The 27,817-nt window shown below is 44.3% G+C and overlaps 3 protein-coding genes across 3 annotated transcripts; 1 reads left to right on the top strand and 2 right to left on the bottom strand.

Annotated features, from left to right (window-relative positions):
* Positions 1–5,149: 5,149 nt before the first annotated feature.
* On the bottom strand, positions 5,150–5,959 carry LOC128298787 (uncharacterized). The gene has a single exon (XM_053034571.1). The coding sequence runs from the start codon at positions 5,957–5,959 to the stop codon at positions 5,150–5,152; it is 810 nt and encodes a 269-aa protein (XP_052890531.1).
* A 5,089-nt stretch (positions 5,960–11,048) lies between these two features.
* On the bottom strand, positions 11,049–13,666 carry LOC128298139 (lachesin-like). Its single transcript, XM_053033882.1, has 4 exons — positions 13,536–13,666; positions 13,104–13,360; positions 12,373–13,036; positions 11,049–11,981 (listed from the first exon to the last, which is right to left on the bottom strand). The coding sequence occupies exons 1-4, from the start codon at positions 13,594–13,596 to the stop codon at positions 11,854–11,856; spliced, it is 1,110 nt and encodes a 369-aa protein (XP_052889842.1). The 5' UTR covers positions 13,597–13,666; the 3' UTR covers positions 11,049–11,853.
* Positions 13,667–19,330: 5,664 nt separating this feature from the next.
* On the top strand, positions 19,331–27,772 carry LOC128310415 (xaa-Pro aminopeptidase 1). Its single transcript, XM_053047054.1, has 7 exons — positions 19,331–19,471; positions 24,501–24,598; positions 24,685–25,746; positions 26,139–26,583; positions 26,656–26,724; positions 26,789–26,961; positions 27,033–27,772. The coding sequence occupies exons 1-7, from the start codon at positions 19,423–19,425 to the stop codon at positions 27,261–27,263; spliced, it is 2,127 nt and encodes a 708-aa protein (XP_052903014.1). The 5' UTR covers positions 19,331–19,422; the 3' UTR covers positions 27,264–27,772.
* The last annotated feature ends 45 nt before the right edge of the window (positions 27,773–27,817 follow it).

Below are 27,817 nucleotides of genomic sequence, written 5' to 3' on the forward strand. Positions count from 1 at the left end.
AGCCATCATCTTTTTTATGGAAATAGTTCCAGAAAGTGTAATGGAATCCACATATACCTGAACACATTCCAGTTTAACTTGATAAGCATCCAGAAATGGTTTCAACTTTGCTTCTTGAACAGGAAACCCCTGTTATTTTACAGGGTTTTTAGAAGAATTGGAAGGAACCAATTTTTCGACCTTTTTAAGTTAGAGTGGAATATTTAATGGTTGAATATTGAACTGTTAAGGTTTTGACGATTTTTTGATCAGTTATTTGAAAGCCTTCTCAGCCCTAGTTTCCCTAGGTTTAAGCTTTTGGCCCCAGTTTTCAGCTTTTGGAACATAACGATACCGAATCACTTTAATTCTGAGTAAAATCTTAAATCTATATATTACACCTCAAATTAAAAAAAAAAAACCTTAAATGGTTCTTAATGCACCATTGCAACTCAAATAGCTTATAGCAGTAAAATTAACTACGATAATCAATTTTTAAATGCTTTATGCAAGTGCCAGTTGATACGAAACAAGCTGCCACTTTATCTAATGTCGTTACTCAACACAATAAACGACGGCACGGGAACACCTACTCACGCTGCTGCGAACGGAAAATGTTGGCAGCAGCTACCATCGATTGTTAGTACGCAAGTTATTTTACCCTTTGGCTACGTGCATTTTAAGAACCTTTTCGGAAACCTCCACACTCCTTTTTTTTTTTATTTTGACAGCACTGTCGTCGGCAAGTGCCCGTGTGCGATAGAACACGTTGTAAATTAGCTGCAAATTAATGCTGCACCATGGCGAACGAGCATCTCGGGTGAAAATTAAAAGAAACATTTAATGACTCGACACACCACCCGACCGGCGGCCATTCGCACCCCCCTTACCACCCCCGCACGGATGTTCGTTTGTTCCAGCCAATCTTCGCATCGGTCCCATGTGTGTACGGTCCCGTGGATCGGTCCGCCGGACTGGTTGCCAATTTTGTGTGTGCCCTTTGCGCGCGTGTTCCTTTTCGGGCTTTTTGCTACACGTCTACTACAGAATGGGACTGAAGGGATGAAAAAATCCTCACTGCCACACACACACACAGCCTCACATCCAGCAAAGAACACCGGGCTACTCCTTACAAACCTGGCGCCAAGTGGCAAGCCTGCCGAAAAGTGCAACAATTTTAATGAAGCCATTTCCCAACGCCCAACCACAACCCGCAACGTGACTGCCGTGCCGACGGTAATGGCCCGAGAAAAGCTACTTCACTACACCGCGCAGGTCAGCAGTGGGGCGCAGCAGAGCAAAGGGCAGCTTCGTTTTTTGGCCTTTTGCAGCACCGGCACTTCGTGGGATGACGGTTTCCTTTCACCAACGAGCGTTCCAGCACCGGAGCATCCAGCCGCTGCATCATCGTGATCATGTTCGATGGAAATGACTCAACGGAAACACCTACCGCTGTAGAAGGACCCCGGAGACGGAGTCGTTCCATCCCGGCAATCGCCCTGTAGCAGCCTGTGTTTCTACGAATTCGACTCCCGTCGGTTACAATTTATTTTATCATCATCATCATCATCATCATCATCACCGCCACCACCACTATCATCATCACCGAAAGACCATCAACTACTGCGCGGTAGTATGGTTTTTATCGTTATCAGTCGGGTGCCTGCTGCAATACCATTGCAAACGAGACCAGCAGATGCATCTGCCGCTGTTCTCCTGGTGCGCTTTCGATTCAGGTGAAAGTTTCATCACTTTCCAGGCCGGTGAGCGGTGAAGAAAACACTTCTTCAAATTTTATTTCCACCCCTTTCCCGAGCCACCCCGGACAAGGAAAGTGCTTTTTCATCCCAAAACAACACACACATGGAGGCGCCTGGTGCCGTCGGTAGCGGTTCCTATCGTCGTGCCATAACACACTGGGAACGACAGATCTTTGCACCCTGGCGGGAAATGAAACGGAGACTGTAATTAGACTCTTGTGTGCTGCGAGAGGAATGCAATTAGTGTGCTGGCAGCGCTTTGTGCGACTCATGTACCAGCTTCTTCTCGCGCCGGCAAATCGTAATGTTGGCCAAAAACTGCCAACGAATTTCACTCGAGCCCTGGATGTGTTGGAGAATGCATTAAATAGAGTTACAACATGTGGTTGAAGGCTTCAGTGCCTCCTGCGAATATAATTTAACAAATTTTCCCAAGTGACATCATGTTTTATGAGAAAGACGGCTAGATAATGTTTGTTTAATTGTATCGCTTTCTTATACGTATTACATAACTTTTATGTTTAGTAATTTACTTTAAAATATTTCGAACAATATTTATAAATAATAAATAGTATATTTATTTAGCGGATACTAGAAATGAGCTATTTATGATTATTTAAATCTTAAATTCAATATCAATTTAGAAATGCTGTAAAGATACTTTTCTATTAGGGGTTAATATTTTAAATCAAAACTAATACTTATCAAGTGCGACAAAACTATATGATACTGTACGGTACATGTCAAATTCAGTTTAAGCGACTTACATAAATAGATAATATCAATAATTTTGTCAATAATTAACGACTTAAAACATCCAAAACCTTCAATATTCACTGCCATATGCGTAATATAAAGCACCTCAGGGTTTTTAGCTAATTAATAATTAATAGATTATACTTAAACATGCATTTGATCAGAATATCCTATCGGGTTAAGGTTCGGCCTGCGAGAGGGCTAGACATTGTTTGACTTACTTATTTATTTGGAATTATCGAAGAATTTCCTGAGCCATCGTATTAAATTCTGGGTCATTGAATCTTATTATAAGTACACTGAGGAAATCTACAGATTGAAGAATTATTACTCAATTAAATTGTTTCTTTTCCTATGTATTTTAATCGTAATGCTATTGAAAACAATACGTGATATTCACCATTTTCATTACCAATCATTTGCACACCGTTCCGTACTTCCGTTCGTTAACATTGATTTAAACAACGATTTCCAATAATCCCATGCAAACCACCAACAGAATGTCATTCGTAAGTGTAACAACACTAGTAAAAAGTGTGTCTGCTCTTTGCATGCCCCAACTACAGCACAATCAAGATGATCAGGGGAACAATCCCACCGACGGCTGGCTTGCAATGCGGATCCGGCGGACTCCGCCTTTCCGGGGGGATCTGAGGAATCCAAAATTGAATTACGGCGATAGGGATTGAAATTTATTACCGATATTTTTACTGCCTCAAGTGCCATAATTCACCTTCACCCTTCCATTATCGCCCGGCAATGATCCCTTTTTCCCCCGAGCACAAGGACTTTTGCTCGCAATATAAGTGTGTGTGTGTGTTAGGAACTGATCTTTTTTTTGCGTTTCAACCCCCACACACGCTCTGTCTATTTTGCGCAACCACACTACGGAACCTAACAGCGGAAAGATACTACTCTGCGAAACGGTACGGATTGTACCTTGGCCTGAAGAAGCTGTGTGGCGGCAGTGATGGTGGGTGTGTCAGGACGTACGGCAACGGTACGCCACCATTAGTAATAGTGCCAGTAGAAATGTGTCGGATACAACGTAACGCCACTATAAATCTGCATGAAGTGATGTTCCTCCTCGTTCGTGTACATCGCGAAGTAGGACGGCGCAGACCGGCGATGCGGGCGTGCTGTATAACAATCTGAAGCAAAACGAAACCCGAGAACGAAACAATGTATGGATGCGTGATTTTGCAGCAATCGATTTATAGTTTTTTCGCAAACTATATGCACAATTATTGGCGGACTGGTTTTTCTTGCTGCTTCATGCGGCTCTTCGTTTATTGGCAGCGGTGCATGGCTTCTCAGGGTTGTTAATTTCGGTGTAAGATTATGCTGCTACGAATGTCAACTACTGGATTATTGGGATCCGTTATACTACGATGTCCATACATTCCAGTTCAAGATTATGTAATGAATGTGTGAATGCCTTAGTACTGAGAGGGTTTAAATATTATGTTTTTCCGGAGGCTAGAATGGAATAATGTTATGACGAATATTTAGCTGTTTTATACTTACTTCAAGTCAATTCTTCAAACTAATTGTCCTCAATAGATCTCCTTTATGGAGGTGAATTTATAGACCTTCTTGTTTTGTTTGCCCATAATAGATTATTTCATCATGAATATTCGGCCTACCTATCATGTCTGGTTGAGTATCTCCAAGTGTCTTGGTTCGAATTCTTTTTACTCTAATGTTGATGACATTCTGCATCGTTCTACATCTTACAAATCAACGTGTTTGAGATTAACCCCTTTTACATTGAGATAATGTTTGATGTATTTAAAAAAAAAGGATTTTTGTAAATGTATCTAAGATTTTTCATATTTAAAATATTCCATATTTGTTGCTGTGCCAGGATATTCTTGTTTGTTTAGAGAAAAGAAAGCCAGACAATGAATAGGTATTAAAAAGAGGGTCTCCTGATGACACTTCCAGCAGGGCAATAATAGAAATCAAACATTATCTGATCAAGACAGGTATTCCCTCCGACATTTTCATATCGTTAGGCTCAGTTTAGTAGTACGGTAATTTGAGTTAGTTAGAAATATTCCAAACTTTTTAACCTGATTGCCTTTTAAATTCTTTAGATTATTTTCGTATTTTTCCAGATATTTTTCATGAATAATAGATTAATCAAATATTTTTGATTACTATCGACATTTATAACAACTATACAAGATGGAATCTTCATCATAATGCAAAAAACTTTGCATCTCGTTTGACTTAAACTGCGATTCAGCACCAAACAGTGGGACGAACACCATCATTTGTTTAGCTTTGCCTTTTCATTCCAAAAATCCAGCAACTTCACAAACACGCTTCCTACGACACAACTAAACAAACAGGCACTACCAAACATGTTGTGTACACGACGCTGGTTTGCCGAAACCATCACCAAAGTCACACACGAAAGTCACCGAACGGAGTTGTTGTTTTGTGCCAGTGCCTTCTCCCATGCAAGATGTCACCAATTCAAACACTTTCAAGACTAAAAAGCTACCTTTTATTGTATCAGAACGGGATAATAAATAAACAAAATCACTACGCCGGGCTACGTACGGCACGATTGCCAGTGTTCGCTGTGTCGGACTTGAGTCCACCTAAAAAGCCACTACGCAAACCGGTTCACGGCCGTGTTGAATTCACAATCCGTTTACCTTGAAAATATCGCCGAACGGTGCACTGGACGGTACGGGCGATACGTTCCCCGAGGACACTGCCTTGCTGTTGCTGCCTTTATGATGGACCCGATGATGTGTCGATCCCTTCCTGATCCGGGCCCGATAGCCTCCCGCGGTCGATGTCCCATCGCCCTGGTCAGAAGTCTCATCGATGGGATCCGCATCGTCATCATCGTCGAACCGGGACGGTGGTTCGTCACCACGCTGGCCCACCTTCTGCCGGATGCGGTACGGATAGATCGGTAAGTTTTCCTTCGTTGCACCAGCGGACAGCAATATTACGGTCGGTTGCGATGTGGTCGAATAGTCCCGGATGTAGTTCTGCAGAATGCTCAAAAAGAACAGAAAAGCCAACAGTGTCAGCACCGCCACTGAAGCGCCCTTAAAACGTAGTCCCTTGTTAAACGGTCCTCCGTACGGTCCACGATACAGCGGATAGCCTGATGGAGGTGGTGGTGGCGGCGGTGGTGGTGGTGGTGGCGGAACTGGATGTGCTCCTTGTGGTCCCTGGCTCCAGGGCAAAAAGCTGGGGAAAAACCCACCGGCACCGTTGCCCTCCGAACCGTGCCAATATTCGCCCGCTTCGTCCTCGTACAGCTCTGGTCCAGTGCCCGGTCCGTACACGGGATACTTTCCGCCGGTAAGCAATGCCGGCGGTTCGCGATGAATGCGCTGAGTGATACTGGTCGTATCAATCGGTGGCATGCTAGTGCTGCTACTACCGATCACACTGCCGATCGTGCTGAATCGCTGCAACAAACCCTCGGCCATCGTTGACGATCCAGTCAAAGGCACCCGTCCGATGCGGCCTGCGTCACTGAACTAACCGGTCCAAGTACGCGCCTGGTGCATTTTACCCAACACGGGCTCGTAATGAAATTTCTAACCATTTCTCAACGCGCCACACGGTCAAGGTTCGGCGAAGTTCAGCCTCGGAATGCTCTAACCTCTCCCCCAAACACCGGCCCCATGCGAACAGGCGCGGACCGCATCACTGGACCGTTAAATTGACACCCTCAAATGTCAGCGCCAGCTTAAGGCATGATTGTGTCAAATTGCGCGACAACAAGACACGTTAACGACGACGACGAACGCGGCGGTGCAGTTGCCCGCGGCTGGAAAGCTTTCCATCTCGCAGCGAGGAAAATCGCTCATTTGCTTTCCACGCGAGTGAGCACGTGCACTTTCCAGCAGATAAAGGTGAACGGTTGCTTCTTCAAACGTCACCAAACAACGGCACCTAACGGTGCACCGTTTGTGGGACTGTCATCGTCAAGAGCAATGATTTCTGGCGTAGCCGTTTATCTTGGCGCACTAATAAATGTTTTCAAGTACAAAGCAACCCGTTTGTGATCTGCCTTTGTGATGCATTTCTGTATGTCAATATCGCGAGCAGGAACAGGCGGAAAACGTTCATTGTTTTGCAAGAAAATTTTCCCATTGCCGACTGTTCATGTGTGTGTGTGTGGAGTAATAATGAAAGCTTTCACATGTTCGAAAGTGATCAATTTCTCTATTTCCTAAATTTTCTAAAGCATTTGTTGGTTGTTGTCGAAGAATATTAGCTTTAATTAGCATTTTTCGAGTCAATTGGACGACAATTCTTTGGAGGAAATTTGCATTGCATTGTTGACAGAATAAACTGTTGCAATTTTTATGATGCAGCTGTATACCTTAACGTTTTAAACACCACCTACCATATCAGCTTAGTTCAGGTGAACGACCTTTTTTACAAGGAGGAAATCTGCAAACAGACACCACAGTAACCTCTCCTGCGATACTGTCAGGCTTCTACTGACTAAAACCTCCATTAGCCTTTACCACACATTTCCATGTTACCAGTTAGAGTATTTCTTCAGAAATGTCTGGTATAGGCGTTTCAACTCGCGAAGAAAACCTCTCGGCATCACTCTATGACTAAGAAGAAGTAAGAATAGTCGGGCATCTCAGCTTTGAAATCGTCGTTGGCAACTAGCAGGGCTAATGACACCCTACTAGCCACCATCTAGAATCCGTCTGAGCCGGCCACCGTCTGAGTCAAACGATCGTTTGAGTGCTACCGCTGTTGTGTAGAGCCGGAGTAGCCGCTAATGGGACGATTCCCTCGACTGGCAACGGATTGAGCCGCTGGACCAGTCTCAGTATATGTTGTAATAATCCCTCTATCGACACCGATTTTTTTTTTTTGCTGGAGACAGGACAAGATTGTTCGTATCGTCACAGCGTTGCAGCAATAAACCCTCGGGGACCGAAACAAATCCATTTACAGTCGTCTCCCGGGTGTCTGAATTTTCAGCACAGTGAGCTTCTTGGATTAGATTTAGCTTTTCCAGCTGAACCTTGAACAGCTGAACGACCTTAAAAGACTTTACGGGCTGGGTTCTCCGGTGGCATTGTAATGACGTGCGTATCTACTTATAGGTAGTTAGAGGACAAGGTTTAGAATAAGCGATCGGAAGTTAAGTAGTGATCTGTAGTGAGAAATGATCAAACTGTAAAAAGGAGAAATTAATTATACTTGCATTACACAGTACAGGATGCTGGAATACAAATGGGGTCAAAAAAGAACAAAGCTTCATCACATTCTAGAAGAAGTGACAAAAAGAGATTAAGATCCACTGATGTCTATGTCTAATTTCCTATCAACGCAGTCACTGTTGCGAATGTGCAACTTGGTAAAAGAACTCGGCACTGATGCTAGATCAACACTCCCGGAGTGACCAATTAGCAGAATAAAGTCTTTCAACATATCTCTGTGATTTATGACGTCCTGTCACAATGTTATCCTGGTATAAGCCTTTTGAAATTACTTTAGTCTTGTGGATAATCAATTCCTGAATGGATGCTATGCCTGGTTCGTCTAAAATTACACATATTGTGCTTAATTGATCTTTTAATTAACACATCGCATCATTCAAAAATTTATGACACTGATCGTATAATTTTAGCAAGCGAAAGTATTGTACGAATATCACCCGAAATAATACTACTAAAAGATTGAACAATCTTCTTAAATGTCCAATGTAATTGTTCCTGTCTTGTAGTTCAATATACACAACGGTGAGTTAACATTGCGATGAAATTCATAACGCTCAGAGTTTTTTGTACTACATTTACGAATTACTTTACTCATACGTTGTGCTTTCCTGTACGCTTCAATGTTCGATCTCTTAAAAAGTGAGAAACAAAAAATGCATTCCGAAAAATAACCTTACAACACACCGGCGAATAACTATTCAAAACGATTTTCAATTAATTTAAGTACGTTGCTCACGAGCGCCCATCGTGCACGTATCCCGCGCTAGTGTTATATTCGTCCCCATTCCACCAACACATATTGCTGCTGTCACCATTTTCCGCAACTGCAACCGGTGTCGCGGCAATTACGCTCCATTGATTTTCAATATGCTCCCTTTTTTTTACTGTTGCTCTCGAGTGCTTTATTCTTTAATTATAATATTGCACCGTCGGTTTCGTATTTCCCACCCCAACGGTGGCCACTGCCACCAGCGTGCGGACCCTGGTTGGATAATTAATTATGTTGCCAAAATCCAACTGTGGACAACACGCACAAATAATGAAAAATGAATCGTTTACCGGCATTTCGCCGGATCCCGCACTCGCTGTCTCCGCGGTGTAGAATATGCACCGGCACCGTGCAGCGGGGCCGTCCAGATGGAGCGATGTATCAAAAAGGCTCAACGCACACTCGTCACACGTGGACATGCATGCCACCTTCCGCCTGTCGATCAACCGATAATCGGTCAATCGTGAAATGTTCCGGTCACCATCAGGCCCGGCCTGCCACAGCCACAATACCGCAAACAGTGCCGGTTCCAGTTTTCCGGTGACTAAACCGACGGTAATCAATCCCGGAACCAATCCCGCCAGCAAACGGTGGCAAACGGATGTGCTGGTGTCGGCGAAACGGATGCGGGGAAAAGCCGTCGCGAAAGGATACACCATATCGATAACCGATATCGGGGCGGCTTAAAAATAATTGAGAGTGAACCTGGCAGAAAGAAGCAAGAGCATGAACCGAAAACACGCTAAAGAGAGAACAAAAAAAAAGCACACACACCAAAACGGTACACGGGGGTATTAATTTAATTAAAAATAAATAGATGAAAAACTGCCACTGCAACTTCACCGCGTTGCATAACTTCACGGCCACGTCGGAACGATGGGCCACCGACGAGTGGAAGCGCCGGTCGGTAACAAATTTCAAATAAAAATAGTTATCATGTCGATAATAAGGTATAATGATGGGCTATCACTAGCCACCCGGTTCGTTCGGCCAAGCGGTAATTAATCTCTCATCATCATTTTCAACCCGATCGCACACGGCCGGCAAGAGATCACGCGGACATTAAGAGACCCCGGTACGGAGGTGGGTTTTTAATACATCCGTTTTTTAATCACTCAATACTCATTACACAGCACACTGCCATCCCCCCCCGCAGTAAACCCGATGGCCGCCGGTACACAGGTGATGAAAATGAATGTTTTATGCGCAAAAGTAAAAAAAAAATTCCACTCTCCACCATTCAGTCCATCTTTGCCGCGGTGAAACATAAGCTCGCGTGTGCAGCATAATTCGTTTACCGGTGTCAAGCGGGCCGTGTGAAAGCTTCTTTTGTTCCTGTTTCTGAGCAGGGATGTGAAAAAAAGCGGTTGTCGAAATGTGCCATCCAAAACATGTTGCCCGGAAGACGCAGCGCAAAACTGATTGTGTGTCTTTTCACTCTTATTTGTGGTCATTTATTCGGGAGTGTTTTTTGGGGGGAGGGTTCAGCATTTGCACCGCTACAGCATCGGCATTCACTGCTTGCTGTTGTTGGTGATGGTTATTTTTATTGTTTTTTAACTTAAATTCCATGTACAAATGGAAGCACTTTTTCATGCACTTTGTCATTGCAATTGCTCAACCACGCATCCATCCTATCGGGCCCATAAATGTCACTGATGATGTTTTGCTTCATTTTGGGTGGAGGTTCAATTGTTGGCATAAATTAAACGCGATTCGCATGAAAATTTTATCAATAACCGTGCTAAATCATTTAAATTGATTAGAAAAATGTGATTGAAAAACAAACTGTGGAATTACTGCAATTAATATACCCAAGAGGAATAAAAGTACGCGTTAAGCGATTAATTGCTGGTATGCAACTGAAATATTTGGACAAGCAATTGGAATTCAATGTAAAGCCAGAACGACTTGAACGAAACAATATTGAGTTAAGAGCACTCTTTTTTAAAAGTAAATTATAATATGAAAAAAAGGGGAATATTAAATCCATTAATTAATGTGTGTTTTATCTAGTTCTATGGAGGCGCCCGGTGGTTTAATCATTCGATACGATATTTCATCCTGAAGCAAAAAATTTAACAAACAAATGAATTTCTGAAATGTCAACAATGTCACACCATGGCATGCTTAGGATTTAGTTTTAACAACAGAAGATAAATTATATTTTTACATACTCTACTAGACCAGGTGTGTCAAATTTGATTTTCTGCCCTACTAGTCTCCAGAGTACAGAGATAGAAAAGAAAGAGAGAGAGAGAGGGAGAGGACAAGAGAGAGGGGAGAGGGAGAGAGAGAGAGAAAGAGAGAGAAATAAAAGATAATTTGCTTATTCCTGATATCTTTGAAGATTGCTGAGAATTTATAAACATTCATGTGAATTTATGCGATATATTACTTCGTGCAAATTTCCTTTTTTTGGAAACTTTGATGCAATCACCGAAACAAATAACGATCCTTAATAATTCTATATGTCTAATGTTATAAACACATTCGTATCAGAGTTTCGCTCCACAGTTCATGACAAAATACAAGAGTCCATTTTGCGCTGCACAGCAATGTTTCGATTTTATTCCAAATGTACGCTTTCTTCGGTGTTTTTGTTTAACTATTGCATAAATTCTTAGCCTAATCAGAGACAGAAAGAGAGTAATCAGAAAGGAAAGGTATGGCTTTGTAATTCATGCCATCGCATCGTCCCTGCAGTCTATTTTTTCTTTTGTTTTGTTTTGTTCCGTTTTGTTCTACGATTTATCTAGTGACGAAAGGGTGAAGACGTTATATTAAAATTGTTTTCTAGCTCGAAATTGCTTCCCGTCTCTATGATACGCCAATATACGAATAGGCTCACACAAAATATATCGCCATTCTATACCGCAATACTACCTACGTTCTACTCGTTTACTGGTCGCTTTTGTTTGTTTTGTTTTTGTCTGAGTAAAATTGTACCATCGCTTCAAACAGCCTACAGCCGCCGGGAGGCGGGATATGCGCTTCCGTCGGTTCGGGAATGTACTTCGCTTTTGCACTCTAGGTTCAAGACACAGGCCCTTTCACCGGAAAGAGCCCAATGAGGAAGGGTAAGATGAGCTTTTTAACAGAAGATGCTGTAATGTTTTCTTTTTAAGTTTCAATATCCACAGTACAGAAAACGAAGGATAGAGTTAGTAGTTATTCCTGATTATCTTTGAAGAATTATGAGATGCTTTTCACTGTCCGTTTTGATGGAAATAGTGCTGATGAATGGTTGCTTTCCGCTAGGAAAATGGAATCATCGTCCAGTTCTTGACAGGAAGCTAAAAAAGCACGCATGGCACCAAGTGTTACCCTGTGGGCCATCCGTTTTCCAGCGACCTATTCACAAGAGCGTTGCTAACAGTAACGTTGTTACAACGATAAGCATATGTCCGAGCACTACTGTCCGCATCGGGGTGCCTCCATTAGTCCATTTCAAACCGGAATAATTGATGTTGGGAACGTTTTGCTCTACAAAAGAAAAAAAACATGTATGATTAATTAAATACAATTTCACATAAAACGTAATCTCACAAGCTTTTCAAAAAGAATCTTACAACTTTTAACTAGTACGACTACTCACACAAAAACACGCAAAACAAGAACATTTAACGCATGTAGTTGAAGCAGAAAAAAAGCACACAAAACTGGAACATGAGCTGATTAAGGGAGATGATTAAGGAGATGGTTTGTTTTTTTCTTTCTTTCCGCGATGGATTTATCCTACCCAAAATAAAACGATTCAAAGGGTAACGGGAATTACAGATTCTAAAATGGGATAAAAACAGGATAAAGTAAGCAATAAAATAAAATAAAAAACTTAAGTGTTTCGTCCGTCCATCCGTTTTCCTATGCCACCTACCGAACAGATTCAACCGAGCTTCAGCTTGTCCGACCTTATTGGTGGCCTTGCACACGTAGTCGCCATAATGCTCGGACGCAACGGAATAGACCTTCACCACCGACGTCGTAACATCATCCGGTGATCCAATCTGCGAGATACTGTACGAACCACCGTTGTGGATTTGTTTGCCATCGCGGTACCAGGCGATGGCCGGAGCCGGAAATGCCTGTACCACACACTCCACGTCTATGTCGTAATCGATTGCTTGGGCTACCTTTGGCCGAGGCACACGAATGACCGGTGCAAACTCTACCTCGAGTGTGATTGTCTTCGTATCGGTCCGTCCCACACCGTTATCAGCCGTGCAGTAGTACGTACCACGGTCCTCCCGACGAAGCCCGTTCAGGCGCAGCTCATTGCCGGTGTATGTTTGACCACCGATCGGCAGGATAGCGTTGTACTCACGGCGCCAAGTAATGGAAGGGCGTGGGTATCCTTCGGCACGGCACACCAGCTGTGCGTCTTCTCCTTCCGCCTTGGTGAGCGTGTTTGTGTGCTGGTTCTCGAGCAGCATCGGTGGATGCCGTACCTGCAGCTCAACCGTTTTCGTGATCTTGCTCGTACTGTTCACCTGTATCTGGCACTCGTACAAACCGGCATCCGTGTTGACGATGTCATGAATCTACGGTGAAACGGAACATTACTACATGCCAAGGATCCAAGGAATGGAAGAGATGCTCGGTCCTTACCTCCAGCACATAGTTAGCGGCATTGTTTTCCTTGGTAAAGTTCAACCGGAAACGATCCTCCGTAACGGCCAGCTGTACACCGAGCGAGATGATGTTGCTTTCCTTCGTCCGGTCCCGGTTGCTCTTCTGCCAGCCGACGATGTAGTTCTTCACGTTCGCGATCGAACAGTTGAGCGTCACTTGCTCGCCAATGTCTTTGATCTGCTCCGGGCTGATAAAAACGATGCTCGGGCTCGACGACGCCTGCTGTGCGCTTGCTGGAGGCCGAGAGAGGGAGATAGCAAGAGGTGATAGAAGAAAACAAAATTCATTCAACGGCCCCTTCTCAATCGCCAAGTATTATTTCGGCACACAATTGATAAGCACGTTATGGTGTCTTCCGTGCTGATAGACCACTGATTCAGGAGGGAAGAAACAAAGGGAAACACTTACACAGCGACAATCCTACGCTAAGAAGCGTAATGAGAAGCAAATTCACCCGTAACATCCACATCCTGCGTAGGGAACAGTGCAGCAGAACTGCAGATACACTGCGCACACGGGGGAAAAGTGTGTAATTTATGCGTGCGTTATCCTTCGCGTGGTTCAGGCTTTATTAACTACCCCGGATGCAGGAACCCGATGCTTGAGGTGACGATTCTGCACGATTGTTTTCAACGTACTTCAAAAACTGTTCACTACAAGAGAAGAACCAGAGATCAGAGATAAGGTAATCTTTACGCACCAATGCTGTTTATGAGAGGTTGTAAAAGTGTACCGAAAGAATCTCACAAGAAGAAACGTAAAACACGGAAAAACTTCTTGTTTTACTAATGTGTAGTGTACCTTCGCTCGTTCACACTGTTTAATTTCACAGTTTACAATCTTACAACCTCGGAGCAAACACGGCACCTGCACACGCAAAGGGCACAATAGAAAATGAAATTCTTCGCCCAGCGAGGTACAAACAATTCCACGAAAAAACGCACGGCATCCTCACCAATACTAGCGCATAAACCGGCCGACGGAGATAGAGAGTGAGAGAGTGCGTCACATGTCTGATTCCTTATTGTACAGTGTGAGTGAGAAAGGCAAACTCTTTTTGAGATGAAGGCCAACTACCAAACAGACTCACACACACACTTGCTCGAAGGATGCTGTGCGTGGTAACGATTGTACGCACACAGCTACACCGTACGGGTAAAGAATGCGAACGATGGTACCGGTTGCTATGGAAACGGTACCTGTTTTTCCTGCGAGAGGAATTCCAAACCGTCGCCGTTAGTGCGTGTAAGGCTTGCGTGTACAAGTTTGATTTTTAAAAGGCTTTTTTGGTGTATTCGTTGCTTTCGATTTTTAAATTCCACTCACATACACACGTGCAGTAACGATTGGTATTGGCCGTACCTGCTGGACCAGTTACAACCCTTCTTCTCTTCCTGTGCTTCTCTGTCTGCCCTTACGTCTCGATTGTACCGTGGTGTGTTGAATGGAAAGTGAAAAACCTGTTTTCCATACACTCTCGCTACAGCACACACGCACACTCTCCACGCGGCAAACGGGGTTCCAAGCGATGCATGAAACGATGCAGCTTATCCTACTTTAGAATGTCACCCGTTATTCTTTTCTCGATGCATTGTACTCACACCCTCTCCCGCCACTGTCCTGGAGGTGGTGGGATTTGGTGATGACACCATTACTGGCCGTACTGGTGATGTAAGTGCACACCCGCTCGTCCTTTTAATCTACCGAAGTACCGGGTACTTCATACGGACAGACAGGTAGATTTTGCCCTCTTCGAAGGCACGACCATGTTTTGGTGAAGCCATACAAACGAAATGCCAAACCTAAACGATCTCTCACTCTCTCTCTCTCCCTTTACGGTGACGCCGCCAGAGATTCTACGCTTCAGTTAGAAAGGGGTGTACGAAAGCAGATACGGCGCTTGTGAAACGGGAAACTCCCCAAGTCATCTCGTCCACCACTCCAGACGAGACTCAAAATTATTTGTTGTGGCTTATGTCGAGTTGCCAAGAATAGGAAGTCTAGTCTAGCGTACGAAGCTTATCCACAAGTATTGTAAAAGAACCATTTTTTTTTTCAAACACTCAGAATGGTGCGAAACGTGCTTTGTGGCATGATGGTTTCCCTGAATTCAAATGCAATGCAATGCAGACATGCAATGCGCGAATTAATCGGTTAAGTTGGTATCACGCGCTTGTGTTTTCGTAACAAACATTTTTGATAATGATTTGAGATAATTAGTGTGGATAATTTTTCTTACTACACCCATCATATTGATAAAAAGAAAATTTGTATAAAATGCATCTCACTTTGCCATTTTACTTCTATTTTTGAAACATTCTGATTTTTTTTTTAAGTGAAGAGTGTAATCACTAGCATAGCAGTATAATCACTAAAATCACTTACTGTTTACAAGTTTAAAACAGGTGGGGTTTACAATAATTTCTATTCTGAATTTAGAAATATAATACATGAAGTTCTAGGTGAGTTTAATTCGATAAAATAATACAGAATTCAATGCACATCCATTAAACATTTAGGAGCGGTTCAAATCTGTTATATTAACAATTATTTACAATAATTTTTATTAATTAGATACGCGTTTTAATGTTTGAATATAATTTATCAATATTTTGCAACGGTAGCTTTAAACTTCTTTTGTTAAGTATGTGTAATTTGATACATGTTATAGATAATTGCTCACCATTACAGTGCGCAGAATAATTATATGTACATTTGTATTGAATTTAACACAAATTCAGATTTAACACAGTCCCACTGATTTATAGTATGAAATCAACCTTATAGTAAATTATGAGCATACGAGAGAATTATGACTTTAGTATGAGATACTATAGAATGAGAAAATCTGTTATTGATTTCCAGTTTGATATCTCCAAGAAAACTTTATCCTCTACAACAAACACGATCAATCATATAGCTACGCTACGCACTGTACGTGGTGCTCATAATGCCATCAAATATAATACCATCACTATCATCGACGACATCGGATAGGTCAGCTAAGAATTTTCGCACCCCCAGGCGCTCACTCCATTGATAAGAGCGGAACATAATAAAAAGTATTCTAAGTGCAATTCCACCGTTCCAGTATCACTGGCGCCAGAGAGTTGCGCTTTATACGACAGCTGATTTTCCGCAGTCCTTTCCGTGTGTGTGCACAAGCTGGTGGCAAGTGTTTATGACCGTCGCTAAATGTTATCAACCGAATCCGTCGCACCGCAACTGTTAGTCCTTGTGCAGGCTGTATGGTATAGTGTCGGTATTGATGGACGTTTAGTGTGGAAAAGCAATAAACTAAAGGATGGTACAAAATAAAATATGTCCCACGCTGACTCATCCTTCAATGGAGCTTTGAGCATACTCGAGGAATAAAGTGAAAGAAATAGGTCACTAGTGACTACCACTGGAGTAAATTGTAGCAAATACAACAACATAGATACGAACTGTTTGTTGCACGATGTTGAAGAATGGTCTGTATTTGATGTATCTGTATCGGAATTTAAGAACATAAATTATAGTGTTGTATTCATATTACACCGATGAAGCTATTTTCCACAACCATAATTTACAAGACCATGGAAACATTTGTTATTAGTAGTGATACATTTCCTCCTTCAAGCATGCGTTAGATCATTTTCACAACAATTAGCTTGACATGCTCCTAACGATGCCACCGATGGGAGGCATGCAAGACGCGTTTAAAAAAGATAATTCACTCTTAAACAGTCGTCCCAGTTTCTTTGCCTCCCCGTCATGCTGTCAGCAGTTATGTCGTGTTTTCCATTTTTACTCACATTTCAATCCTGTTGCCGCATCATCGCCTTGTAGACGTGTTGGCTAACACTAGCCGGCTAATACACATCGGCAGGCCTCGGTTCGGTTTTCCGTTTTCCGACAGCGGCCTCTTCCCACTGTGCGACCTTGGCCCTTCCTTCCCCTTTTCGGCGCGATGGAACGACGAGACTATCCCATCGTCTAATCGGTGGTAATAGCACCAGAACGCATTTTCGCACACCCGGCACAAGATAGCGGAGTTGTGGGCGTGCTCTCGGGCCCCCGGTCCAATCGGTTGATGGATGACGTTTGGTGGCGCAAAAATAACATTTTCATCCAGCAGACCCCTGCCCATCATCTGCCGAAGATCGTGGTCACCCACACGACGGCCCGCCTGGTGCGCCGTTCTGTTTGGTGGTAAGGCGCATAGTTTTTTTTTTTCCACCCTGAACGAAAACCCCATTTCACGCGCATCACATCTGGCCGTTTTCGCTTTTCTTCAGCGTTCGGGAAACCGAAAGAACGCATCTTTCGCCGCGCCGTTCGTTTCTGGGTTAACTTCCGCGTTCTAGGCCGCGCTAGCCCCGCAGCTGGTCGCGGCTCAACGGCGTCGCTTGGGTGATTCGTGACGTCATTGCCAGACCCCAATAACCATCGGCGAAGCATCAAGTTGGGTGGGAAAAGCGAGCAGGTCAACAGTCAGCAAAGCACAACGATGATGGCGCGCTGCTGACTCCCTCGCCTTGTTCCGTTCTGGGGGGGTGTATTTACAGTCGTCGTCAAAACCGTGTCACAAAAACAAAACATGTTGTAAAACAATGTTGTAAATACGTTCTGGAATTTCTGGTTTGCAATAAAAGTTAGTGCTTAATGATATCTAGTTTCAATTGTAAGGTTGTGAATGAATGGTACGTTTTGAGGGTTGGTGCAAATTATTATACATTAATATTTGTTTGATTTAGCTGTAAAATTCAAAACATTTTTTTTGTAATGTATTATATACTATGTAGGTAATTTAATATACTAAGTTAATTCAATTTATTTACAAAAATATTTGTTTAAATATATAATTGTATAAATTTAAAATCCATTTGCAAAAACGTGTAGGATTAATCATTATGTAGTATTCAAATTCATTTGTTATTCCAATTTATTTTATGATTGTTCATATTAAAAAATATTGAAAAATTAGTTCTTTAATTTCGTATTATTTTTGAATTTTTGAATAAATCTAAACATATGGTAAAATTAGGTAATAACTGCAGTAAACAATGCAAAATGTAATATTTTTAAGTAAAAAATGCGCTACTACAATACAAAAAAATTATAGACTTGAAAATTTGCAAACATTGACGTTTGTACAGAGTTTTATTGGCATTGATGTGAATCTGAGATAGTGTTACCCTATGGTGTTTGCGTCATCGTTAAATATTATCAGATTGCACAAATAACGAAAAGTAGTATGAAGATACTTGCACTTGTCCTGAACAAAATTCACAAATCACAAAATTAAAAACAACTAAAGAAGAAAATCCGATTGTTTCTTCAATTATTGTTTTACCTTTTTCAATTATTGTTACCTTTAACAAGCAGAAATGTGTTTTAATTATCACAATTTCCGATGGTTTAATTTAGGACGTATATCAATTAATATTTTTATTGTTGATCATCTATCAACTGGTGCAATTTTTATGCACATCACTGTACCCTGCCGTCGATGTTACACAATCGATCCGAACCATCCCGGGCTCATGCTCTTCGCCACCTTCGAATGTAATATCACCACCCATCCCATCCCACAACACCCACCGTCATCGACTTTTATCCCACCAGCGCCACCACCACCACCGAAGCCCACCCACGAAACCGTCCACCGTCAGCAATCGCACAAACAGTAATGCGTTTATTCAGCGTTTAGCCGTGCCGCGCTCGGAACAACCGAACGTCCAACGCAGTCGAACGGCGCGGCGTCAATTTGAATCGGGAACTTTGGCGCAATTCAGTCTACACCCAGAACGCAACCCGTACGGACGATCCGTTACGGTGTCCGCCGCTGCCACTGTTGCTCGGCCAACGCACGCCTTCTGAGGTGTTTCTGTTGAGAGTTTTGCAAAGGTTGAGAGCACTAAAACGATCCCCCACCGCTGCGTCGATCATGATCGCCGCGAGATAGTGGATGTGCGAAAGATTGCAGCTGACATTGACATTGTGCGTTGTTTTCGTGCCGTTGCATTCAAGACGTTTGCGCGCCTACTCATTCGCACACTTGCGCTTGGAACGATCGTGTGCAGTTTAGTGCAGCAACGCGCCCAGGCTGTTGGCTACTGCTCGCTGGATTTAGCCGGAACAATTTACGATGTCAAGTGTTGAATCGGGTTTACGTGGAAAATTTATAGACTGAATGTGAGGTGTGCGTGTGTGTGTAAAAGGAAAACTGTTGTATAAAGCGTTAAAGTTAGGCCGCATTCTTCCGAAATACCAGTCATCACTCGCACAAGCGTCACGGTCGATTGCAAAAATGCAACGACGAAAAGTTGGCCTGCAGGCGGGATTAGGATCTCTGCTAGGTAAGCATCAGTTGCGGTGTGTACAGCCGTGACCCTCTGCTAATTAAAACCCTCTGCCTCACTCTAACGACTCGGCCGACCAAAATTGAAGTGCATCTTTTCGCAAATCTAAATATTTTGGACACCATTTCCTGCCACTCTTTCGTGTGCGCTACATCTTCTCGTTTTAAAGAGTGCGATTAAGATCACATTCCACACTTGCCAACATCCGCACCCGTTGGTGCCACTACTGCCACGCGAATCGATCACGGACTTCGATCGAATCACGCCGTCGATGAAGCGCGATAAATTGCGCGCCTCCATCAGCTTCATGTTGACGATCGAGTATTTATGTGTGTGAGTATGTGTCTGAATTTTGGTAGAGAACATAAATTTTCCAGTGCCGATCCAGAGCAGTCACACGATTAGGAGCTATTTTCGGATCACATTTACGTTACGTTTAATGTATTTTCATTCAGCTTATGTGTGTTCCGCCTATCCGGCCCATGCGTATATTTTTTATGGCCTTTGATTCAAAATCTGAGTGCCCGAGAAACTGGGGAGTGTTCGATTGCTTGATGGACCAGTTGTTGGCTCCCGGGGGGCCAAGTGACCGGGCGGACTCCAGATTCCCGTGCTTGATGGGCCATATGCCCTTTCGCGTCCATGGAAGGGTTCAAGTGCGTCCGAAAACTGGCAATAAGAAAAAGACGATCTACTCCTCGTACATGAATCATGCAGCCGCACATCTTCCCAACTGTTTGGAAGATAAATTTAGAAATTCCAACATTATCTTCAAGGCTGCTATTGACGAAATCGGAACACGATCGGAAGTGAATGGTTGGGATCGTGTCGTACTTTGCTGTTAGCAGCACATGTGCACAATTTTAGAGACACAATTTATTGACTTTCTGTACATTTTACCACTTGTTCTAACATACTCTTGCACTAGTTTATGGTTACCAAAAACAAAAAAGACGGGATCGATTACGGTGCGAATTCCATTACAAGACAAAAAGTGTTTACGTTTTTTCCGATCGGGACTTACCCTATTTCATATATTGTAAACCAAATCGTATTGACAAAATCGCAAAAATGTTTAACATTAGCATGTTGCTGTTGTAGCGGTACGTGTCTCGACCGTGCTAGACGCAGCAACAGCAACATAACTCAGGCAAAACATCGCTTCGCCCAAATATGTTCCGAGAAGTTTGATTATTTATTTACTTTATTCAAATCGAACAACCCCACTACTCTAATGGAAAACAAATTGAAACGATTTGATCGGGTCGATGCTTAACGCATGTTTCGGGTTTCCAAAACCCGAATGGGAAGCACGCGCAGGGTAACCGTTTGGAGCACGTTACCATATCCGGACTGCGGAAACGATTGACAGTTGCGCTTGGTACACAGGGGGGGAGCGTGTGGGCTATCGGGGCTACGGAGCGCCGATACTTAAGGGGCAAGATGAAACAGATCGTTCAGGTTGGCGTAGGTGGCTTGAGAACAATGTTAACCGGAATGTTCCAACATGCGCCTATTAGATATGGAGCGGACGTCTAAAGCTTTTGCTCATCATCGATCATTAATTGATCCCCTCTACCGCAGCACGGAGGTTAATCTGATGTATTTCATAGCGTTGCTGCTATTTTTTCTTTCCCTTCTCCAATAATATATTTGTATCACGTTTGCGATCTTAATCGCTTTAAAGCCAAAGTGAACCAAGCGGGTTGTTTTTTTATGCCTCCAACTTCATGATACCAAATCGAGTTGAGTGTTCGCTTCGAATATCGCATGAAAACACCAAATTCGGCTTCGTTTTAGTGTAGATTACCGACACTTAACTGCTAGATTAGCGCGCATACAAAGCGGTACGCTACGGGATCTTCCCAACAAGCGAACAGTTCCCGACCAATTGAGCGTTAAAAATACTCGCAAACCACGTACCAGCACCACTACGGTCTGTGTTTACTTCTCCACTTGGAAGCGCTAAGTGTTGTATCACTTGAAGCCGACGTAAACAGTAGCAGCGTAGCAAAAAAACCCACCCTTCACAGCAAGTGATCGTTAGATCTTGAACTTGAATTCCTGCCACACAGCGCGGCATTGCTGAGGCGCGCAAACATACCCCCAAGGGGTAGCAACACCTCCAGACGAGCGCTGGAGAGTTCGCTAGAGTTATTGCAAGGGGCTACCTACTTATGACCCAGAACGGCCAAGAATGGAGACAAACAAACGAACATCAATCCTCCGCACCACCGTTCGAAGTCCACGCAATCAGCATCAAACCTTCTGGTGTAGATCGATCTCCGCGAACGGAAGTGATCAATGTTCGGCGATGGATAACAAGTCGAGCTGGAGAATTAGAACGAGCTTGTGCCCACACATTTCGGCAATCCCGGACATTGGGCGTTACAGCAACCCATCGACCGTAACGACCATCTGACTTTATTGCATTCGTCCTTGTTGGGAGAGGTGAACGATTGTGAAGGACACAGGCATTGCGTAAGCCCTTAGTAACAAGACTCCGAGGAAGGTTAGCTTGCTCGGACATCTTCACTCTGCCAGCAAACCACGCCACGCAAAAAAGTTCTTCCATTCCCCGTACGCCCGTGCTCTGCTTTCCAAGATCAATAAATTAAACCCGGGAAAAGCACACAGACAAACATTTACGACAAGACGGCTGTCCCGCCGTGCGGTTCCGACAACAAACAAAATGTTACGAACATCCAACATGTGCATTCTGTCCCGTTGTGGGTTGGGAAGACATACAATGTGTGTGTGTGATAAGAACCAGGAGCTAGTCGCTTATCCGCGAGAGTAATGGAACGAGATAGAGCGAGAGATAAATGGCAGATGGAAAATGGAAAACCCCGAATGGTCCGTTGCCCTCCCAAAAAAAAAGAAAGAAAAGTGTATCCGTTTTTCATTCGCATTTTGGGAGCATTTTTCTTCCTTCTCGTTTCTTCCTATTTTTCTGTGTGACGAGTTTTCTTTTCTCCTCCCCCCCCTCCGCCTGCTACTGTTGCCACTGTCGCTTTTCCCACCCACCCAACCACCCGGTGGGGTGTGTGGATGCTCTTTATAACGGGTAGAATAACTGGCGCCATGCCAGCGTCCGCGCGTCGGTGTATCTGGCGGTTGTTGGAGCATAAGACGCCACAGATGAAAGTGACGCGGTTGTCTTCCGATAGTTTTCGGGGAACATTTGCCAAAACAAAACAAAAAAAACAACACCCCCTTTTCGCGCCCGTTAGCAATGAACACAGCTACACGGCGGGCACATCATCAACGCCATTATGGGCGCAAATTCAATTAAATGTCAAATCTTTCATGGCTCGTCGACACGGTACACCCAGTTCCGGTCAGCGAAGCTGTAGGCGGAGCCGCCCTTTACCGACCACCCCCCAGGGTCGAAACGATCGACCGAGGTTCGAATGCAGATGGATTTGCTCGAATAACGTTCGCCCGACGGGTCAAAACCCATACCCGTGGCCCGCGGTGTTTGATTAATACTGCGCTACGGAATCTTTTTGATGAATTACATCTTAAACCAATTACCAAAGCGTGGCAACAGTGTGCGTTGCATTGCGGCAACAAGTGATGGGGTTGGGTTTTTAATATCGTTCATGCGAATGCATCAAATTGTTTTGCGGTGAGTAACTCACAGCCGTGGCAGAACCAGTCGAAGGTTGCAGCAAATATGCCGCGCGACTCTTGCCCGCCAGTGAATCATCTTTAATTCAACGCACATGTTAACGTGGTGTTAGTATACCGTTGAGAATAGATAGGTTGTTTAAGCTCTAGCCGGTGTTTTCTTCTCGCCGCACAGCAATTAAAACTAAACCCCATACATTGGCGATTTGATCATTGCCTTTGTCTGAAGTCATTTCACATTAGTCATAGCTTCTCAAAGTCTTAGATGGTTAGACTTTTATGCCCTTTTGCTAAGATTTATATTTCTGAGACTGAGTTTTCGCCTACCCTTTTTAAAATCACATGTTAATGTTTACCACGAATTTGTGTATCCAACGATCAACGCTAGACTCCAAACAACTCACTAGGCAGTAGAACACCGGAACTAGGTGCGGATAAAATTTATTGAACGCCTCACGTCTCACGAATCAGAAACACAAGACACACTCGCGCACACATCGTGTGTTGTCCGAAGCATGCTCTCCGTATTGGCGCTACAGTCAGCACCTTTTCTATCGGACATCCATCGCGAAACATGACGAATGTGCTGAACGCGTGCAGCTCGTAAGCTATCATTAGGGTCGTTAATAACGAAATTAGTTTACAATCCAAGTTCCCAAACCTCACCGCCAATCCATCATGTCCGCAGCGCAAAAGTGCACGAAAAGCGAGCGCGCGCGCGCGCTCGCGACCATTACAAACTAGGCGACCGCAGAGAAACATAAACCATTCCGCCACCATCATCTTTGCGTAAATCATCACCACGTACATTGCAATTCCGTTGCGGTTGTTTTGGGGTCTTCCCTTTGCCGTGTATGACGCTATCCCGAACACTCCCAGATATCGATAAACAGGCGTTCGTTCTTCGGGCACACCGCACACCGCGGTCATGTTATTCGATACCGACTGCACCACCAAATCCATCACAGCCAACGGTCGCCACACCCGCTTTCAGCTGTGATGGTGCAATGGTTGCTTCTCAAACACGCTTTCCCATTGCAGGCGAGATGGAAACATTTCCGCGATCCCATATCAATTTTCCCAACTCATCAAACTCGTTGCCAAGTCTTTGTTCTCTTCCCGGCGCTGGTGTGTGAGGGAAAAGAAACCACGTTCCCCAACACATATCCGACGGGACCTTCCACTTTCGCTGCCCTAAACCGTACGCGGCCATAATCCAAACAAACTCGTCCGCGAGTTCGAAGAAGCGCCATTTGGAAGGGTTTTGGTGGTGTGTTTGGCGCACGGTTGCATAATTCTCGGCACCTCGATCGATCGACGTCCGGAGTGACCGGACTCCCCAGTAGTTTAAAGTAAACCTCATCCTTTGTACGTTCTGTTTACTGTTCTGCAGCGCTGGGCATCCTCTTGGCAGTGGTTGGTCAAACGATTGCCAACGAATTTCAAGGGATACGACGATCGAAATGCCAGCAGAGCCGTGATCGTACACAGGTGAGTCAGCTCAGTCTATGCCGAATCAATCGTGTCTAGCGTCCCGCAAGCTCACACCTACCCACGTGGTGCCTCCTTTCTTTCAGATCTATGAAGGTGTAGACAATGTGCTGATGAAACGTCTGCAAGCGATACGTACGGAGATGCGCACCAGAACCTCAACGCAGAGTGCCGAGCTGGACGCGTACCTGGTACCGATGTACGACGAGCATCAGTCACCGTATCTGATGGAAGCGGACCAGCGCATACGCTTTCTGACCGGGTTTGGTGGTTCGAACGGTGAGGCAGTTGTTCTAATGCGATCGGCCGCCTTCTGGACGGATGAACGCTTTCTGGAGCAGGCGGACCAGGAGCTTAACTGTGCCTGGAGACTGTTCCGTACCGGTGAGCGTCCGTCCGTTGCCGAGTATCTGCTGTCGGAGCTAACTCCGGAAGCACGCGTTGGTGCCGATCCGCAGCTGGTACCGCATGCGATGTGGAAAGCGCTCGAGACGGACCTCACTGCCGACTATATCCGGTTGGTCCAAATCAATCGTAACCTGGTCGATATGGTGTGGGGTGGCCGAAGGCCTGCGCCACGTTCCGGTGCTATTAAGGTGCATCCGGTGCGCTTTGCTGGTGAACGCTGGGACAGTAAGGTGACCCGACTGCGGGCCAATCTTACCGCCCTTCGGTGTGACGGTATGATCGTAACCTCGCTGACGGAGGTGGCGTACTTGTTGAACATGCGCGGCAGCGATATCCCACATGTGCCCGTGTTCAAGGCGTACCTGTTGGTGACGCACCGGGAGCTGATACTGTACACCAACACAAGCCGCGAAACGCTCGGGCTGAAGAACCACCTGAAGGCACACTCCTGCCACAACGAGAACTGTGTACAGCTGCGGGATTACGGTGATGTGTGGCGCGATCTGCGCACCTTAGCACAGCACTGGCACCGTTTGCTGGTGCCGTCGGCTGTGGTCTTCGACACTGGTGCATCGGAAGCCATACACGTCACGCTGCCACGGAACATTGTGTTCGAACGACCGTCACCTATCATATTCCTGCGGGCGCAAAAGAACCAGGTGGAACGACAGGGAATGCGGCAAGCACACATACGAGATGGAGTGGCCATGTGCGAGGTGCTCAGTCGGTTGGAGGATCGGGTAAGTAAGCGAAAGTTTTGGATGAGTTTAAGTGACATTTTTAGGGCAAAATATTAGCCAGAAGTCTAGCTATTGAGGAGTAACCTCATCTATTGCCTGCTGATTTCCAGCTTTAATGCTCTACTATCTCTGTTGATTACACTTGACGAACAGGATGTAAATAGGAATGTGAACAGTTTCCAATTTGATTATAATTCTGAGACGGTGATCTTCAGTTAGAAAAGAGCTCCATGAAGACTATTGGGTAGGCTGTACGTAAATTGCAACGGAAATGGTGGAGATCTCTTAAAACTTCCACTTGAGTTTCCTTAGGCATGTTCACGTATATCAGGGCTTCTTCGTTATGATTCATCATGCTATTCTATACATCGTAACAATACTTTTCATCTTAGTTTATTGCCGGTGATCACATCACCGAATTGTCGCTGGCGCGTGAAATCGACCAAGCCCGGAAGGCGCAAAACAACTCGGAAGGCGTCGCTTTCCCGACAAGTGTCGCCTACGGTGTACACTCCAGTCGACCCAACTATACGCCTTCCAACCGTACCAACATTGAGCTTTCCGAGGGAATGGTGCTGATCGATTCCGGTGGTCAGTATGAGGACGGCACGACGGAGGTATCTCGCACGCTGCATCTCGGCGAACCTACGGCGGATCAGATCCGTGCCTACACGAACGTGCTGATCGGTATGATCCGATTGTCGATGCTGACGTTCCCGGAGAATCTCAAACCCGCCGAACTGGATGCACTGGCCCGTGGACCTGTCTGGAGTTCGATGAACGACTATCCACATGGTACTGGTCATGGTATTGGGTCTTACTCGGCTGTTCGTGAATGTAAGCAGCGGTCCTGTGCGGTTTACTTAAAATGGTCTGAGATTGTATCAAAAGTTTGTTCTTTACTTCTAGCTCCTATCAGTATTTCATACACGGCGAAGCAGAGGTTCACCTTCAAGGAGGGATATTTCTTCTCTAATGGTAAGTTTATCATTAAACGATACAAAAAAACAATAATGACATCATCGCAAAACTATTATTCCAGAGCCGGGATACTATAAAAATGGCGCTTTCGGTATACGACTGGAAAATGTGCTGGAAGTGATGGATACGGGCAAGATGCATCCAACGGGACATAAATTTCTGTCCTTCCAGGATGTCACACTGGTACCGTTCGAATGGAAGCTTATCGATCGTACTTTACTGAGTGTGCCAGAGGTAAGAATGATTGCGATAATTCCCCTATCATTACCAAATCTTAACCAGCAATCCCCGATTTCCACTTGCAGAAAAAGTGGCTAAACGACTACAACTCTCGCATCCGTCAGCACGTTGGAAGCGAACTGAAACGGAAGCATAAAATGGACGCATTTTACTGGATGATGAACAAAACACGCCATGTGCCAGAATATGTGACCGAAGCGGAGTATAACGAAGCAGCGAACGTTTATCGTAATCATATGTCGATCACGGGTGCTTTAACAATCATATTTCTACTCGGACGATTCGTTTTCTACTGATACTGTTTTGGCATAAAGAGCCTCCCAATTCCGTAAAACAAGGTGCCATTCGATGTTCCGTGTATACCGGCTATACTTACAATTTCTGTTGTATGTAGCAAGATCAAAATTGAAACCATTCTAATTCGTCGCTACAAGATCAGCACCTGCCCGGCATTGGAATTGTGTGGAATTGATTTTTAAAGATTGTTTTTCTTTTTCTACTGCCTCGTGTTGATTCCGTACAAACAATTAGCTGCCGAATTCATAAGCACACTGCTCACATTCGCACTTACGCCACGCGATGTAATGCGACAGACGGTTACGGAAGTGTTTAAACAAATGTAAGCAAATTATTTACACCTCATCGCTGTTGATCATAACGAACGATGAATGGCTGACAGGAAGGTTTTAAGCTTCTAGCGGAAAAGAGTGATATTTTTTATTTATTCTGTTTCATCCATCGCGAACGAACTAAGCACTAAGAATTGTATGTTTAACGAAGTAATACAACAATAAACTAGTCTACACAAACAGTGTTATGATCTGTGTTTTACCGTTATCATATTTAAAAG

This window comes from Anopheles moucheti, chromosome 2 (assembly GCF_943734755.1).
Source record: "Anopheles moucheti chromosome 2, idAnoMoucSN_F20_07, whole genome shotgun sequence".
NCBI classification, from domain to species: Eukaryota; Metazoa; Arthropoda; class Insecta; order Diptera; family Culicidae; genus Anopheles; species Anopheles moucheti.

Coding starts and splice junctions, on each gene's coding strand:
- LOC128298787 (XM_053034571.1), bottom strand. CDS start 5,959: ATGGCCGAGGGTTTGTTGCAGCGATTCAGCACGATCGGCAGTGTGATC.
- LOC128298139 (XM_053033882.1), bottom strand. CDS start 13,596: ATGTGGATGTTACGGGTGAATTTGCTTCTCATTACGCTTCTTAGCGTA. Junction 13,361..13,535: donor TAGCGTAGGATTGTCGCTGT/GTAAGTGTTTCC, acceptor CTCGGCCTCCAG/CAAGCGCACAGCAGGCGTCG. Junction 11,982..12,372: donor AGCTCGGTTGAATCTGTTCG/GTAGGTGGCATA, acceptor TTTCTTTTGTAG/AGCAAAACGTTCCCAACATC.
- LOC128310415 (XM_053047054.1), top strand. CDS start 19,423: ATGCAACGACGAAAAGTTGGCCTGCAGGCGGGATTAGGATCTCTGCTA. Junction 19,472..24,500: donor GGGATTAGGATCTCTGCTAG/GTAAGCATCAGT, acceptor ACTGTTCTGCAG/CGCTGGGCATCCTCTTGGCA. Junction 26,584..26,655: donor TTACTCGGCTGTTCGTGAAT/GTAAGCAGCGGT, acceptor CTTTACTTCTAG/CTCCTATCAGTATTTCATAC.